The 16,270-nt window shown below is 37.3% G+C and overlaps 2 protein-coding genes across 3 annotated transcripts; both read right to left on the bottom strand.

The window, feature by feature from the left end:
* Positions 1-1,907: 1,907 nt before the first annotated feature.
* Positions 1,908-12,167, bottom strand: gpr176 (G protein-coupled receptor 176). Of its 2 annotated transcripts, XM_082148703.1 has the most exons (4): positions 11,889-12,167; positions 9,323-11,456; positions 4,770-5,022; positions 1,908-3,397 (listed from the first exon to the last, which is right to left on the bottom strand). In XM_082148703.1, the coding sequence occupies exons 2-4, from the start codon at positions 9,555-9,557 to the stop codon at positions 2,245-2,247; spliced, it is 1,641 nt and encodes a 546-aa protein (XP_082004829.1). In that variant the 5' UTR covers positions 9,558-11,456; positions 11,889-12,167; the 3' UTR covers positions 1,908-2,244. The 2 variants fall into 2 exon arrangements, with proteins under 2 accessions (XP_082004829.1, XP_082004828.1); XM_082148702.1 differs by having other exon boundaries at positions 9,323-12,167.
* Positions 12,168-12,315: 148 nt separating this feature from the next.
* Positions 12,316-14,870, bottom strand: acot20 (acyl-CoA thioesterase 20). The gene is made up of 3 exons (XM_082148704.1): positions 14,294-14,870; positions 13,763-13,965; positions 12,316-13,629 (listed from the first exon to the last, which is right to left on the bottom strand). The coding sequence occupies exons 1-3, from the start codon at positions 14,796-14,798 to the stop codon at positions 13,024-13,026; spliced, it is 1,314 nt and encodes a 437-aa protein (XP_082004830.1). The 5' UTR covers positions 14,799-14,870; the 3' UTR covers positions 12,316-13,023.
* Positions 14,871-16,270: the final 1,400 nt, after the last annotated feature.

Here is a 16,270-nt window from a genome sequence, read left to right as displayed (position 1 = left end):
CGGTATATTCATAAGCACATAAATAATTTTTTAATAACTTCATTAACTGATTTTCTGTAATCAGCTATTAGTATTCACGTAAGACTTACAGACTTAATTTAAAATTTATTAGTAGAAGTAGCATTACTATTATGTTAATGTATGTAAAATTAAGTCTACAAGTAATAACGGAAACGTACAAAAAATATTAATAATACTCATAATAACACATTCAAAAACAGGGCTTCTAAAGTTTGAATTTGCTTTATGCTTACTCAATAGAAGAAGAAAAAAATATGATCAGCCTATGAGGACCTGTACAGATTTAATATCAAGGTTGACAGAGACTATTATTTAAGATGTTTAATGAAAGCAATTGGAATAACGCAACAAAAAGCCAGGAAACTCTCGTCTAATTGAGTCAAACATTGCATGGCACAAGCTGGGTTATCAGTTGCTAAGCAACTCTAATTAAATAAACCCTTGCCTCCAATTTGTAGGCATTTAGTTTAGCTAAATTTGAGAGAAATGTCCTGCTTCCATCAGACAATTTAACTAATGCTTTGGAAATCATGAAAATGGCATTATTATTCTTTTTTTCTTTTTTTTTGTGCCAAGTAAATGGATGAAAATCACTGTATTTCAAAACAACACTTTCACTTGACCTTTTTATACATTCAAGCATTCTTGTGGAGCACAAAGTATTATGCTATTTCCACATACCCGTTGTGGTGTAGCTATATTAGAAATCCAAGCTTGCAGTCACTGGATTTGGATAACACATTAAATCTTCAAAATACATCAAGACATTTTAATTAATGACACTAAAACTGGCATGTGGGGGAGAAACACGCTACCCTTTTTAATATTTTTTTTTTCCATCTCAGTCACATGCAAGTGCCTAATCTTTAGCTTTGCCTTTGCCATAAAAGGCGATTAACTCAGAGAAACAATGTTTCTTTTTTTATGAAATGCGTTTTATGAGACATGCTTTAAAAACAAATAGGGGTCAATGAATGAGAAACTTGGTCACATTCAGATTTAATGAACCACTGCCAAGAAATAGTCTTTAGAGATTTTCTGAACATTTCAGTGTCAAAACAATGTTCCTTTATGCATTGTTTTGCTAGAATTTGAGTATTTAAATTATAGGTTTTTACCGACCCAATGTTTATTTTGAATATAGCTGGACATATACTATTGGAAGAGAAAGGATTTCTTCCAAATAACTGATTATGTAAGAAATACAAATACACATGTAATTAGCCTGAGAATGGCCTGGCTTTTGAAGAAAAGGTATAATTAAATGAAAGCCTGTGAGTCACAATGCTTATGCAGTGTGATTAAACTATATTGTTCCAAACAACACTTTACTGTCAACAGACCTCTAAGCAGAGGATGTCTTCTCATTGTGTTTCACACCATATATACTCTCCTGTTCTCTAACAGGAAAGACATATTCCTCTGCAGACGAACTGATTAAATCATTCATTGTTGCATATTATATTCTGTTTCCCATCTACATTTGCAAATCTTGATAATAGCTGACCACAGACAAGGGCTGTGATTTGTTCTTAAAGGTACTATGTAGAATCTGAACACTTTCAGTGCATGGGATTAAAAGTTTCTTGGCCATTTTATGTCAATAATAAATCAACTTTCTCTAATAAATGCTAACAGCATTATTGGGTGTTTGTGCATTAAACCCACATTGGTTTTCCATTACCAGCATGTGGTCATGGCAGCATTTTAATGGCATTGTAATGGTAGTGCACATAAAAGTTACTTTATATGCTTTAATTGTGAGTAAACTCGTTTCTGGCTATTTGAAATAGATTATGTTGCTAAATAAAATGTGGGCAGTGGGGTGATGCTTCAACAAGTTGAGCAGGACACATTAGTCACATTCAACACAGCATGGACATATCTACATAAAAATGATTGGGATTAATTTTATTCACCATTCCAACAAAATAAAATATCAAACAATCCATGCCTACCATATGGTGTTCCTTGCATTTCCTGTGAAAGATCAATTTCCGGTTCTGTCAGTTTGTGGAGATGAACGAATGTCTATTGAATCGCCCAAACAGACAGCAAGAGAGCATGAAAACTCTACCTACTCCCTACTGTAAACGTAAACTCTCCATGAGTTCTCTCCTTCATTGTTCTGCACTCACATAGAAAATGATCCCAAAATAACTTTCGATATAAAACAGAGTCTTTTTTCTTGGCGTTTAATGATTTAGTCCATGGCACTGTGTTTTAGGGGTCCACATTAGGGAAGGTACTAACTTTATTGTTTCTACTGATGCGTCTCTCAGGTCGAACTCTAGGTTGCTTGGTCTGGATCAGCTCCTCTGGTGTGTTACCCAATGGAGGAAGGAGTCTTTTCTTACTGTTCCTGGTTTCAGGCAGCCATTGAGGAGGCAGCTCAAACGGCCCGAAACCAAACTGCGTTGCATCCTCGGGGTCCGTGGGAGTCGCGGGGGCAACCTGCGAAGAGGAGTAGGCACATGACTGAATAGGGGAATGTTTTGGTAACACTAAGCCCTCTTCTTTAACCCCGTCCCCTGACTGTAGCTGACGCAGCTCTCCTGCCAGCATTCCATTGCCACCCTGTCCCTCATCTTTGGGTTGGAAGTTGGCGGAAGCCACAGATGAAATTTCATTCTCATCTTCTTCTTCCTCATTCGGTTTGAAGATCTGCTGTTGGCCGATATTGAACATCTCTAGGAGTTGACTACCAGAGCGAACCACAGTCTCGCCCCCTAGTGGCCCTACCTCAGCCAGACCTCCAATGCTGACCATGTTCCTTCGGCTATAGCGTCGGTGCAACCGTGCCAGCATATCGAGAAGGCAACGTCGCACAGAGCGGTTTACTGTGAGGAGAAACAGTGGGTTGGTGAGGAGAGACACCTTTGGCAGCCACACAGCAGTCAGTTGTAACCAAGCCGAGGCTTTTGCAGCCCCCAGCACTGCACGGTATATCACCAGAGCGGCGTAGGGAGTGCTGCAGAGTGCAAAGACCAGGACGATGGACAACAGAGTGGCATGAAGTTCAGACTCACGCTGAGACACATACGGAATGGAAATGCTGTTCTGAGGGGTGCGCAGCGCTGCGATGATCACTTTCTTCTTCTGGCTGCTGCTTAATGCACGGCGGATTAGTGCCATGGCTAGAAACACCACTGCTAGTGGTAAAATAAGCGTGGTGATGCTGTACGTGACCATGTAAACCAGATGTCCAAACGACTGGCCGTCAGAACAGGATGAGGTGGCGTAGACATCCGTCACATTGCTTATGGCGAAAACAGGGACACTGGCCACCACGGCATGCACCCAGATGTAGATGACCAGGTCTCTGGATTTGGCATCTGATATCTTTCTCTCCAGCGGATACAACACTGAGTAGTACCTGGAAGCGAAAGAGAGGATTACAATTTGCAGACAAAAAAGGTCCATTGTCTATCTTTCTGTTGGTCAACGCAGCGCAATCTGTGTGGAGAACCCCTGTTCGCACAGTTTGCGTTTTTTGTTTTTTTTATGGAACTGGTTCTAAATTAGAATCGGTTGTTGGTTCCCAGCCCTAGTTGTCTCATATAAATATCCATCGTGTTAAAATGATTGAATATTGTTGAGCATGTAAACCACATCTGATTAAATTAACTAGACATATTAACCAATCTGTAGCAATATCAGGTCTCACAAGCATTATAACACAATGGTAATGTTACGGCTGAGATGGTTGAGATTAAGCGCACGACGAAGGAGATTCAATAGGAGACTTTAATAAAGCAATAAGACAAGGAAACAAAACAACAAATAAACTTAAAGTAAATGATACAAGACAAGGAACAGGGAGAAACAGAGGCGCTTAAATACACAGAGAACAGATCAGGGAAACAAGACACAGCTGGGGCAAATTAACTCAATGACAGTAACCATGGAAACTAACAAGATACAGTTGATCAATGAACAGAGGAAGAGCATGCAGGTGAGGGCCAGGGAGGATGATGGGAAATGTAGTGACCGTAACAGGTAAACTATACGTTTGATTTGCTAAAAATAATCGGTTCATTTTGTAAAAGAATGATTAGTTCGGAAATCGGTTGGTTTGAGTTAACTGAAGAATTTTTATTTGATTTGATCACTAAAAAGAACTGACTCATAAGAGTCAAACGTTTGGGTGTAGTTGTGCTAAATTTATTTTTTGGTTCTGGTTTTGAATTAGAATCGCTTGTCGGCTCCCAGCCGTAGTTGCCCCAATTACATAACCTTGATACTGTTTAAATGACTAAATTGTTTATTATAATATCACAGTTAAAATGCTTTATGTGTGTGCAAAAACATAGATGTATTTTATTGATTCAAAACTGGAATCTCAAAAAAAAAAAAAAAAAAAAAATCTGTCAAATATGGATATCCGTATGTTTTATTATGCCATTTGTGTCGGCATGGTGTGTCTATGAATTTTTTTCTGAAGTGAAAAAATGCTTGTATCAAGAAAGGCTTCTGTGCTAAGCAAAATAAATTATTCAATGAATTGATAAAGGGTCTGGCAGAGAGTATGTTGCTATGGAAGCACTAGTCTGTGAAACAGCTGGTGCCCATGGGTTGAGCACAACTGTAAGGGTTTCCAGATTTTTTCACAAGATCTTTTACCCTATTATTATCTTAACCAATGGTTTTAATGATTGTTTGGTTGAGGTTGAATTATAGTGACCTCAAAGCTGAGACAATTACACTTCAGTTAAAAGCAAAAGCTGAATAAATGTGTATCCACTCACCTGTCCAGGGCAATGACAGCGAAGCTTAGCACAGTGGCGGAGCAGAAAAGTCTGTGTAGGAACTTGATGGTTTTGCAAAGCAGGAGTGTGTGAACCCAGAGGCAGCAGAGCGGGCTGGCATTCAGGGCTATGTCAAAGGGCACACACACCAACCCAGCACAAATGCCAGAAAACGCCAGGTTCTTGATGAAGAGATTTGTGACAGACTTGAAGACGTTGGTGTAACAAGTGCACCACAGCACTGCAATATTGCCTGGGGAGAAAGTAGATGAAAAGGAGAAAAGGTTGAAGATTCACAAGCCTAGGTCAGTATCTAAGGACACACAGTTGAATGTGCAGCCTTCATCTCATTGTCTACAGCAGTTCCCATGGCAATGAGGTACCTGAAGGTTGCAAGCTTATTTAAAGGGGAAAAACAGTGAAAAGCCTGATTCTGGCAATAAAACAGTATTTATTATGCTGTGATGAAGGACAAACAAGCCTCACAGCACAGAAGATTTGCTGAAGAAGTTAAATCGTAGCATGTATCTTAACAAGTGATTGCAATATTGAGATGTTCACTTGAGATGAGACACCGGTTGGGTATTTCATTTTTTTAAAGGAATATTCCAGGTTCAATGGACATTAAGCTCAATTGAGTGCATTTGTTGATTACCATAGGGAAGATACATTTTCACTTGGCCCCAAAAAAATGGAAGTGAATCTGTAAATGTTACAATAATTGTTGCAACAGTATAGAAAAAAAACAAAAAAAAAACACAAACAATGTGTCAACATGATTTTTGTGTGAAAGTGTCCCTTTTTTGTGTAAAATTACATAGTTTTATTTGCATTGAAAAAGAACACCAAAAACCTGTAAAATTCTTGTTAAAATTATAATTAAACAGCTTTACAGCTCAAAAAATACACAAGTTTTAACAGAAGCTTTTATATAATTATAAGTTACGCTTTTAAATCCACCAAAAAATGGGTCTATTCACTTCCACAGTGCCTTTTTTGAAGAAATTGAGGTCAGGTTGAAAGTCAAATGCTCCAACTTGTAGGCTATAAACTCAGAATACTCATTTAAGCACATGACAACACAGCTGTCAGAGATAAGCATTTCCATACTTTCTTCATACCATAGATAGATATGCAATTAAACCAATTAGTGAGAGCATGTAAAATATTGGGCGAAGTGTTGGGGAAAGTTACTTTTAAAAGTAATGCTTTACAATATTGCATTAGTCCCTAAAAAAGTAACTACATATTTTTGGCAAATGTAAAGGCAATTTTTCCCTCCAAAAGTTAAATGACTAAGCCTCAGGCTGAAAGAAATGCAAATTCACGCCTGTACAGTAGACGGTGCAGTAAAAATTAAAATAAAAACCATGCATGCATTTTTGCTTAATAGTATGGTTGAAGTGGATCATCGAAGGTCAGCAACAAAGACATTGGTTAATAAAGTGAGATTAACTACATAAAGTATATTTGTGTAATTTAATATATTTAATTATTGCAGGTTTGTGTAATATTCAGAGAATGCATTTCACGGTTTTATTCATTTTGAGTAATACTGAATCTGTTTCTTTTTCTTTTTTTGTTGCAAGTGAGATGAGTAAATGTCTGCTCACATTTATTCTAAAACTGCAATAACCACCATCATGTTCACACAACGCCTCTGGACTTACTCATGCTTTCTCTCAAGGAGAGCTGTCAGTCAATAAATGGAAAAACAAAGTAACCTGAGTTACTTATTTGAAGAAAAAAAATGAGACAGAATTTTTGTTGTAAATTTAAAAGTAATGCGTTACTTTACTAGTTTAAAAAGGTATCTGATTACGCAACTCAAGTTACTTGTATGTGTTAACCCCAACACTGCTTGCGGCTAAATTAAAATGAAACATGTCATTTCAAGTGGAAAACCAAGGATTTTTTTTCTTTTAAGAAATGATGCACGGACATGAGGAATTCACACGCCTTGAATTGAAATGGAGCCTGAGGTGATTCTCTTCTTGGATATTGATGCGAACGGAGCTCTTAGGTGACAGGTGCTCTAGCCTGGCTTTATTACGCTTGACACACTTTCGGAAGGTGCCTCTTTTTCGCAAAGATTGTGACTTTCATCTTTTCCCATTACCATGCAGGTGTAACGGGCACAGCACAGAGGAATCCATCAGCAGCTGCCACTGTGTTATTACCCTGATGACATTTAGAGTGCACACTGACAGTGCCGGACAATTGTCCATTTGTTCCCAGAGGTCTCCAGAAAAGTTTGTGGTTAACAGTGGTATTTAGACTTCACAGGAGCTTCTTTAGTGGGTTCTCAACTCTTTCTAATACGTTTGAGAATTCTGAAGAGTGAAAAAGGCTGCTCCTTTCTGGCATCTTCAAACAACTAACTTAGCTGTAATTACTATGTTTAATAAATCTTAATCACTGAAAAAAATCATTCAAAAGTAGTACAATTGTCAGAACTTATGGTATTGCCATGCGTTTAAAATGATAGTTCACCCAAAAAGGAACATTATGTTATCATTTACTTTATGCATTTTACTCATGAATGTAATATTGAGCTTGAATGTATAAACAGCAAAAAGATAAAGATGTTATTGGAATATCATGCTATCAAACAACTGTATTATTTTTTATTTGGAGGGTAGCCTATACGTGAGCCAAGCTGTTTGCTAAATGAATGCCAAGGATAAAGGTGCAATAATGACTAACCCATTGCCACAATGACTTTTATATAACTAGTGATCACAATGAATGTTAGAAACACAAAATTCCCAGCTTTTCTGAAACTTGAGCCCTAATCTCTTCAGATTACAAATATTTAAACTAAGCATTCTGCAGGCTAATTGGTCATGTGAGGTCTTATTTGGTTGAGCCTCATGAAATTGCCTTCTTTCAGAAAAAAGAATCAAGCAGAACAAAGGGACATTATATAATCAATGCTAAAATCTCATTTATTCTGAGGAGGGCTCGGAAAGATTTTTCTTCCTGCAAATCTTGCATCATTTCCATTGGCACAGGATGGTGTGAATACACTGCATTTAAGAAGATACGATTATCAATCGTGTCCCACAGCATGTAATCGGTGTAAACAAAATTCAGGCTTTTTCTGTCCTTGGCATCATTGTCAGAGTGAATGGCTGCCCTGTAGTAAAAATCCTCCTTAGAAATCAACCATGTGACATCAAACTGATTGTGAAAACATTACACATCTCTGTTTGTATTGATTGAAGCATGAATAAGCATGAATTTTTTTGTCTTGATTTGTCACATGATCAATGGCTTCTAGATAATCATGTTGCTGCAATGTGTAAGAATTTACAGTCATCTATAACACATTATCTTGTACACATCTCGAGCATGGCGAATCATTTGATTAGCGCTATTATCTAATACATTTTCTAAGTTTAAAAAGTTTTGCTTTTAGTGAAAACAAGCTGTTTGCACATGGCATCCGTGCCAGCATATCAATTGTCATCAAAACCATTTGAATCTCGGCAAAAGTTGAGTAGTGATGTACTATAAAAATCTATAGAATAATGGAGGCATCTCTAACTAGTTTAATTGTTTGAGTTAACTGAAGCAGCAACTTGCGACGAACGACTCAGACTTGTGATTAAATTGTAGTTTTATTTAGGAAAGATACCAATATTACTGCATATTATAGAAATATGTGCAGATTAGAGAATGGAAATGTTCAACGAGTTGAGTTTATTCATTTAATAAACTTGTTCTCAAAAGAAGTGAATGTAAAACTGCACTTTCATTGCAGAGAAGTCAACATGTTACGAAAGAGAAAACTGTAATCACCCAAAATAGTATTTTGAACAACACCAGTAATACTATAAAGAGAAAAAAACTCTAAATTCTTAATAACAAATATTTAATTCCTCCCATAAGTACCCCAGCTTTGACCAAGCATAAATTATTTGAACAAAGGCTTGTGGGATGGATATTTCTCACAGTATGAATTGTGCACTGTAATATTTTGAGTTAACAACACTAAACAAGTAAATAAATATGTATTCAAGGAACAGATTTCAAAATGTGACATTGTTAATTAATGTTTAAATGGACAACTTCATTTTTGTTTTTTTAATTAGGCTACTTTCAACATCTGGGTTCACGGTGTGATTGTGAATGCTACTTGCTGTAGCATGACTAATTACAACACCTGTGTGTGTCCGTGAATGCTCAATAACGAACAGCTTTTGTTTACAATTACAAAAAATCATAGATCAGAACATATACTGTAACATCTGCTCAAATGCGATTTATCACGAAAAATATGTCAGCCTATGATAATGTTTGTTAAATTTTCACATTCCAAATATAATTTGTGCACCAACTGTAGGCTAACCCTGAGAGTGGATATTCATTCACATGTACAGTGCAAAAGACCATTAATATGCTCATATTGGATTGTGCAGTTTATCCCATCAATTAAGATAGATGTGATTGTTTGTTTTATTAAAATATATTTCGAGATCAGTGCAATCCCCACACATGTGCTGACGAACAGCACAACATGTTCATTCTCGTGTTTATAGGCTACTTACCCAAAAGGGAGCCGATGAGGATGAAAACTTGAATGGTGGTGGTGAAATCTTTGTAGGCTCTTTCCTGAACGTACAGGATCTCCTCCAGCCGGGTCACCTCTTTATCCTGAGCATCACCCCACAGACCCACCGGAGACGACGCGTTTAGGAAACCCAGGTTCGAGGCGTTTAAACTTGCGTTTCCGTTTTCTGACAGAGGAAACCAGCTCTCCGCGTTTTCCGCCTCCATCATCATTCATATCCGAGGCGCCACTATAATTCCTCGGCTCTCCGCGCGCACGTTATTGGTGAATAGAGAGCTTGAGCGTTAGGATGTCGTGTCCATCATGATTAACACGCGAGTTTTCCACAGTTTCTCCAAATTATCGAAAACGTGAAATATTCTGAAAAAATGCTGAACGGAGATCTTTCCCGAGCATAATATATCCCGGATAGGATTGCATATTTGGTTAAATTTGCATTACGTAGCCGCCTAGTTGTCTTATTGCTAAACTACCTTTAGAGAATCGCGATTTTGAAAGGCATATTTCACATATAAAAGGGCATGATTTCGTTTTCACAGCACAGATCACAATAAGATCACAGTGATGTAGTGACGGCGGCATTCACGCGCTCGTCTCACGCCACATCACTCAGCTTAATTCATTTCACTAGCCAATAGACGAACATTGCGGGTTAAATGCAATATTTCGCGAGCACTGGGTTACTAAAATATGTAAACGTATGCAAATAAGGATGTCTAAACAGTGCATGATAAGCCTTAGACAAATACGATAGAGAAATAACATACCCGTATGAGATCGTTATGATCAGCCAAATTCAAGTGTCAAAAAAAGAAAAGATTTTGGTAAACGCATATCACGTTAAATTCGTGACTGTGTGTGATCTGACTAATTGAGAGTGACAATAGGGCTTTATTTCTTCAAATAAAAGGTGGGCGCTTACAATAGGCTAACGTTACCGTATCCGTCCGTTACGGCGTCTTCTAGAGGCGCGTGAGGATTTGGCGAGATACTGATGCAGACATAACCTGCACGCGAACAAAGTAATGTCTAGTAAGATATGAACAGAATCCTCGGAACTGATACGGTATTTGAAGAGTTTTCCTTATTGTGAATAATAAATAATTAATCCAGTGAGCAAAACGCCAATAGGCTACTAATCCACAAATTATTCTTTGCAGTGTCTAGCCTACCGAGTGTGCAAACCGTAAAAACAGCAGCCTATGGGCTACTCACACTGCATTGAATTTGTCTACGTGTTGCTTTGGTTTGTTTGTTTCTATAATAGGAAGGTCAGCGTTCCTTATGGTCAGGGGACATTTTAGACAACCCATGAGGAATCTCTAAAGCCTGCATGAAATAAGACTGTGGCTAGTTGTCACACAAGGATGTTGTCACAAGAGTTAGGCTATATACCCAAGTAACTATACGTTTACTACTGTAACTACAGTGGTTTTGGATGTAGGTTTCAAACACCTAATCTTAAATATGCCTATTTGTGAATTCTACATCCAATACAACCGTGATGCACACCCAGCTCATTGTGATTTAGCAGGCAATAAACTATTTAAAATAATTCAAAATAAAATAAATGTTTCTATATAGGATATCATCTGTGATAGATTGTAAAAAATATTTTTGTAGGCTGGTTCAGTAAGCCTTCACCCTAGCTTAATTTTTAAGACCCATTTTCTCCTCCTAAATCCATGTAAATCTGAATCAAATCTGATTTAAGACTTTATATTTGATTTCCTTTAAGTGATTGTGATTTATGGATACTGCAATCTGCTACATTATTCTCAGCACTAGATAGCAGCATCTGCTGCTTAGACAAAGGGTATTTAGATTTACTCATGCTAATATATCCCAATATTGTCCAATGACTATTTTAAGACAAGTAAATCATTAAAAAAAAGTTCATAAATAGAGCAAAAGACCTCTGTATCTCTCACAAAATGCAGGCCAGAAAACACAGCTAGCAACCGACCCTCATCTATTCATTACCATAATAAAGATGTTCTTTCTTGTAGAGCTTATACTGCCATCCACATCAGTAATTATTGGTGTAGGAATAGGCTGGAAAACATTCTTCAGATGTTTTCAACATACTTTTTAGAAACCAAATGATGTTTCTGAAAAACAACAAAGTTAAAGTAACACAATCAATTCATGAGAATGCCACGCACTGCATGTTATAGTAACAGCTCCTCTATAAATATCAAATGAACCCTTTCCAGTGAATCAACATGTAAGAACTCTTCAGAGCTTCCACTTAAGTAGTGCGGGTTAAATAACAAGGCCTGCTAGAGTGTTTCCTTGTCATAGTGCTCTCTAAAAGATTTGCAATAAGTACCACTGGAGATTTGCACAGAGATCTCATCCATTTACATGTTTTAAAAAAAAAAAAGCCCCGTTGATAAATCTGAAAGTAACCAATCCTCACCATTCATACAGTGAGACTGGCTTTGATGTATTGACGTACGTAGAATCATCTGTTATACTGCAATAAACTTGAAAGTGATAGTTCACCTAAAAAGAACAAAATTCTGTCATAATTAACTCACCATCATGTTGTTCTAACCCTGCCTGACTCCATTTCTTCTCTGGAACACACACAAACACAAAAGACAGTGTAAACCCCTTAGACTTCAATTGTGAGGATGAAAAACAGTTGAAACTTTCTTCAAAATCATCTTGAGGGTGAAGAGTAAATGAAAGTATTTTCATTTAAGATTGAACTATCCCTTTAAATATAGTATTGCTAAATAATGTTTAGTATTGTTGTGGCACAGAAAGATTATTTTGTATTATTGGCTTCCTAATAATCATTTGTGGATGCAGCTCGTTCCATCGACCAACACTTTAGGATCCAAATCAAAATAATGTAAATCAGACACAGATATGAGGTCACCTCCTAGAATCAGAAATTAATCAAAAGTTACAAAATAATTACTAAGATTAATTAAAAATAGAACATATAAAAAACAGACATCATCTCAAGATATTTAATTGTACTTCACTGGAAGCTCGTATGTATAAGGTGCATACAATAACTCACTTGTAACCAATGCCCATGGTTGCAGATCTCATCAGTGTCTGTACCCTGATGGAACGTTTATCTAGACACAAACATTCAATAGGAAAGAAAATACTGAAGTGGAAAACAACCTGCTTTTTATCCTCCGCTAAGGCTGAAGATGTAATCAAGGTCTTTTTGAAATGAAGGCACCAGGGGCTATACAATAAAATGGACCAAGTAAGGAGATACTAACAGAGAATGCAAAAACAAGAATGCAGATCAACAGCACCAGTAAAGTGAGTATTAGATTTTAAATGACTTGAAATAAGTGTTGCTATAATTTAAAAATGTGTCATGGCAGTGAAAGTTCATTACAATTCAGAAGATTGTTTTTTGAAAACATTTTTGTTCAGTAAGTATGGTTTAAATAGTGACAGTAACAAATTTTACATTGTTACACAAATATTTTTAGCAGCATAACTGTTTTCATTCAACATTGATAATATTAGAAATGTTTCTCGGGCATCATACTTTGCATGAATGATATAAACATCAATAGATTTAGAAGCAAATCAACCATTATTATCACTAGAACGATACTTTTTTGAATACTTGATATCTAGATTAGAAATGCAAGTCAACATTATAACTGGATGTATGTACTGTAAATGCCCTTTTTCTTACAGCATAGATCTTTTGTTGTGATCAGCAGCTGCTAGGTGTTTTTTGAAAAAATTCACAATCCTCGGCCATGCGTCCAACTGTGCTTCTGAATGAGCCTTGGGTTCCCCGCCAAAGAAAACCACATGGTTGGCTGCAGCATGAAAATTAGCGAGACAAAAGGGCATATAAGGCACCTCAATAAAGTGACCCGCTTTTTCATACCTCACCAGCTCGTAGTTATTTTTCCCATGTGCTTTGAGTCTGTCGCATGCAAGTTTTGCATAATAGGCACTTTGCCAATTCCTGTCAGCTTCTGATATTATAAACATGAAGTTACCAGAGGCACGCTCAATGGGAATAACGCTAGGAAGGCCTTCTTTGGACATCGGGTCGTTCATGCAATCCGAAATATCCACAAGGCCTGACGGTGTCATTTTTGATCTCTTTACGTCGAACATGAGGGGTGGAATGCAGATGTCTTTATAGCAGATCGGGACCAAAGTATTGGCATTGCATCCATTGACACAGACAGTGGCCGATATACCAGGCAGGAATGTAGCCATTGACAAAGCGAGATCTCCACTCTTTGATATGGACACTAAGCCAATTTTTTGATCTTTGACCTTTGAATAAAAAAAAGAGGTGTTAGAATTTTAATTTGTGATTCTTATAAACCTGCCTTTGTAATTAGCTTCATTTTATTTAGAGATTATAAGAACAATAAGGAATGCACATGAATGGTTATACCGTACTAACCTCTGGCTGTTGTCGCAAGAAATCTATACCTTCTTCAAAATACTCAAGGTGAAATTTGTCAACTTTTCTGGGTAAATCTTGATAAGCTTGGAAAGCTAAGGCTAAAACAGCAAATCCTCTTTTTGCCAGCAGAGCTGCCCTCAACTCAAACGGAAATCCTCTAAACACATTGGTATCCAAAATACCAGGAAATGGTCCTTTACCTGAAAAATGTGAAAATCAGCATTAAAAACTCTGATTTGACAGGCTTGATTAAAATAATAATGGCCAGCGTGAATTTGTGATTGACAATAGAAGACCTTTTCAATTGTGTTACACTGCACTTCTCCGTCTCCACCACAAGGCGCTGCTACAGAACAGAATATGGCCAAAAAACTTTCGCATCTCAGTCGACTGAGTACGAGTTCATCTTAAGCATTATAATTTTAATATTTTAATTTTTTTTATTTAATATAAATTTAATATTTTAATATTTAATTTTTACAAACTAGTCTTTAAGACAGTAGATATACTACAGCTAAAATAACTGACCAGGTGGCATAAAAAGAGTTCCTCTGATCCTGCCTTCAGTGACAGGAATTCTCCGGACACCTTCGGCCATGCAGTGTCTCTCGTTTGTTACTTTGGCGATGACTTTATCGTCACTGACACATTCAAGGTCAACGAGTTGAGGTCGCGTCAAGTCTGTTAGTGCAAACTTGCAGCTTACGACGTCTGCTTTTAGTGCCCAGAATAAACCCATTGGTTCAACTCCGGTAAAGCTGCCACCAAGAGAAGGGTCGCGGTTCAGGTCAACTTGACCACTGCTGTCTGCTTGGTAGGTGGCAGAAGCCTTGAAAACAAGTCCCTTTTCATCGGTGATTTTAGAGCGCAGATCCACGCGTTGTTGTGGATTTAAGCCACTCACGGTCACGTGCACTGGGTCTTCAAAAGAGCACGTAGAACTGGGCAAAAGCCTAATGCTGACCCCCGAACTGTAGTGCATTTTTGACAGAGTATTTCTAGCGAAAACAGCGTACTTCAGCACTGAAAACATGTCGTCCGTGTGATTCTTCTTCTGGTGTTTGACGGCGGTGGTCAAACCATCTTAAATGTTGCATTCTCGCCACCTACTGGAGGAGTGTGGAGCGCATAATGTTTGGGAAGTTGAAAATGGGATGGGACTGGGAGGGGCGTTAATAAAACGGTCTCTTAAATTCTCTTGATCAGTCTTGTTTCTTTTAAGAAAATAAATAATTCATGAAATATTCTTGATTGTTTTGGGCCATTTCCTAACAGAACCTGAAGTGACAAATTATTTATTGCCAAAGATCTTAAAGCTTGAATTAGTTGAAATATGCATTACACTCTATAAGTACGTGTTCTACTGATTCTGCTTGACCACATTTGTCACAGTTTCCAGTTTCATGCTTCCCCATTCTATGCAGACACTGATTTAATGAACAATGTCCAATACGCATTCTTGAGACTAAAACGTCATCTTTCCTGTTGCCAAATTTTCTTCTTTCTAGACCTACTTTTTCTTGAATTTGATGAAAGTGTCTACCTTTTGTTCAACTATCCCACTCCTTCTGCCATTTCTTTCTTATTGCATTTGCTATTAACCCTTTTACTTCTGATTTACTCTTTGACATTTTAATGTCAATTTGTAAATGTTTTAAAGCTTGTTTAGCCAGATGGTCTGCATTTCCTTTCACACCCTGTGTGATTGTGCCCACACGAGGTTTACTATAAGTCCAGATTGTCTTATTCTAAATAGACTCTACATCACTTCAAATATTATATCTTGTGCGGTGTGATTATTACTGCAGTAATGTGTTGTTGCTGCCCTCTTCTTCTTCTTCTTCTTCTTGAGTCCTTGGTGGTTGGCAAACTAGCTTTTAGGTGCATTACCGCCACCAATTGAACTGGAGTGTGGAACAGCAATAGAGGGGTGCAGGTATGTAGTCCAACTGGCAGTTAACATCACACTGGTTCCCTTGAGAAAAACCAAACCAATAGAATTTTACCATAGGCTTTTGGATTATCTAAAAAAAATAGCCCTGTGATCAACAAAAGTTTATGATACTTACACATTTTGTCTATCATGATAATTATCACAGATGAACACAACTTTTATAAATTTTGAAGCCTAAATGCAGTCGCCAGTAGTAAAAAGCTAAAGGTAGGCCACGAATTCAAAGTCACCATCACTAAGGTTCAGACAACTCTTTCAGTTTTTATCTACAAACATTTTCCAAGAACGTTTGAGTTAGATTAGTTTGTAAGTGCACAATTATAACCGTAACGATGCTGTAAAAGCGGACTGAGCTGACCTGTTCGGCATGATGACGTTTAATCTCCTCGACTCCCATTTAGCCATAAGTTTCTTTTCTTCGAGCATTTAATAAATGGTTAAAATATAATGTTTATCGTTTAGACAAAAAAAATAAAATAATAATAATAATGTTGCCACTTGTTAGCAACCACCTTTTTCAAGACACGTAACAGCTTAGAAAAAATCTCGAG

Source organism: Leuciscus leuciscus (genome assembly GCF_965113295.1).
Source record: "Leuciscus leuciscus genome assembly, chromosome: 19".
In the NCBI taxonomy this organism is placed as follows: domain Eukaryota; kingdom Metazoa; phylum Chordata; class Actinopteri; order Cypriniformes; family Leuciscidae; genus Leuciscus; species Leuciscus leuciscus.
This window is presented reverse-complemented; position numbering and strand designations above follow the sequence as displayed.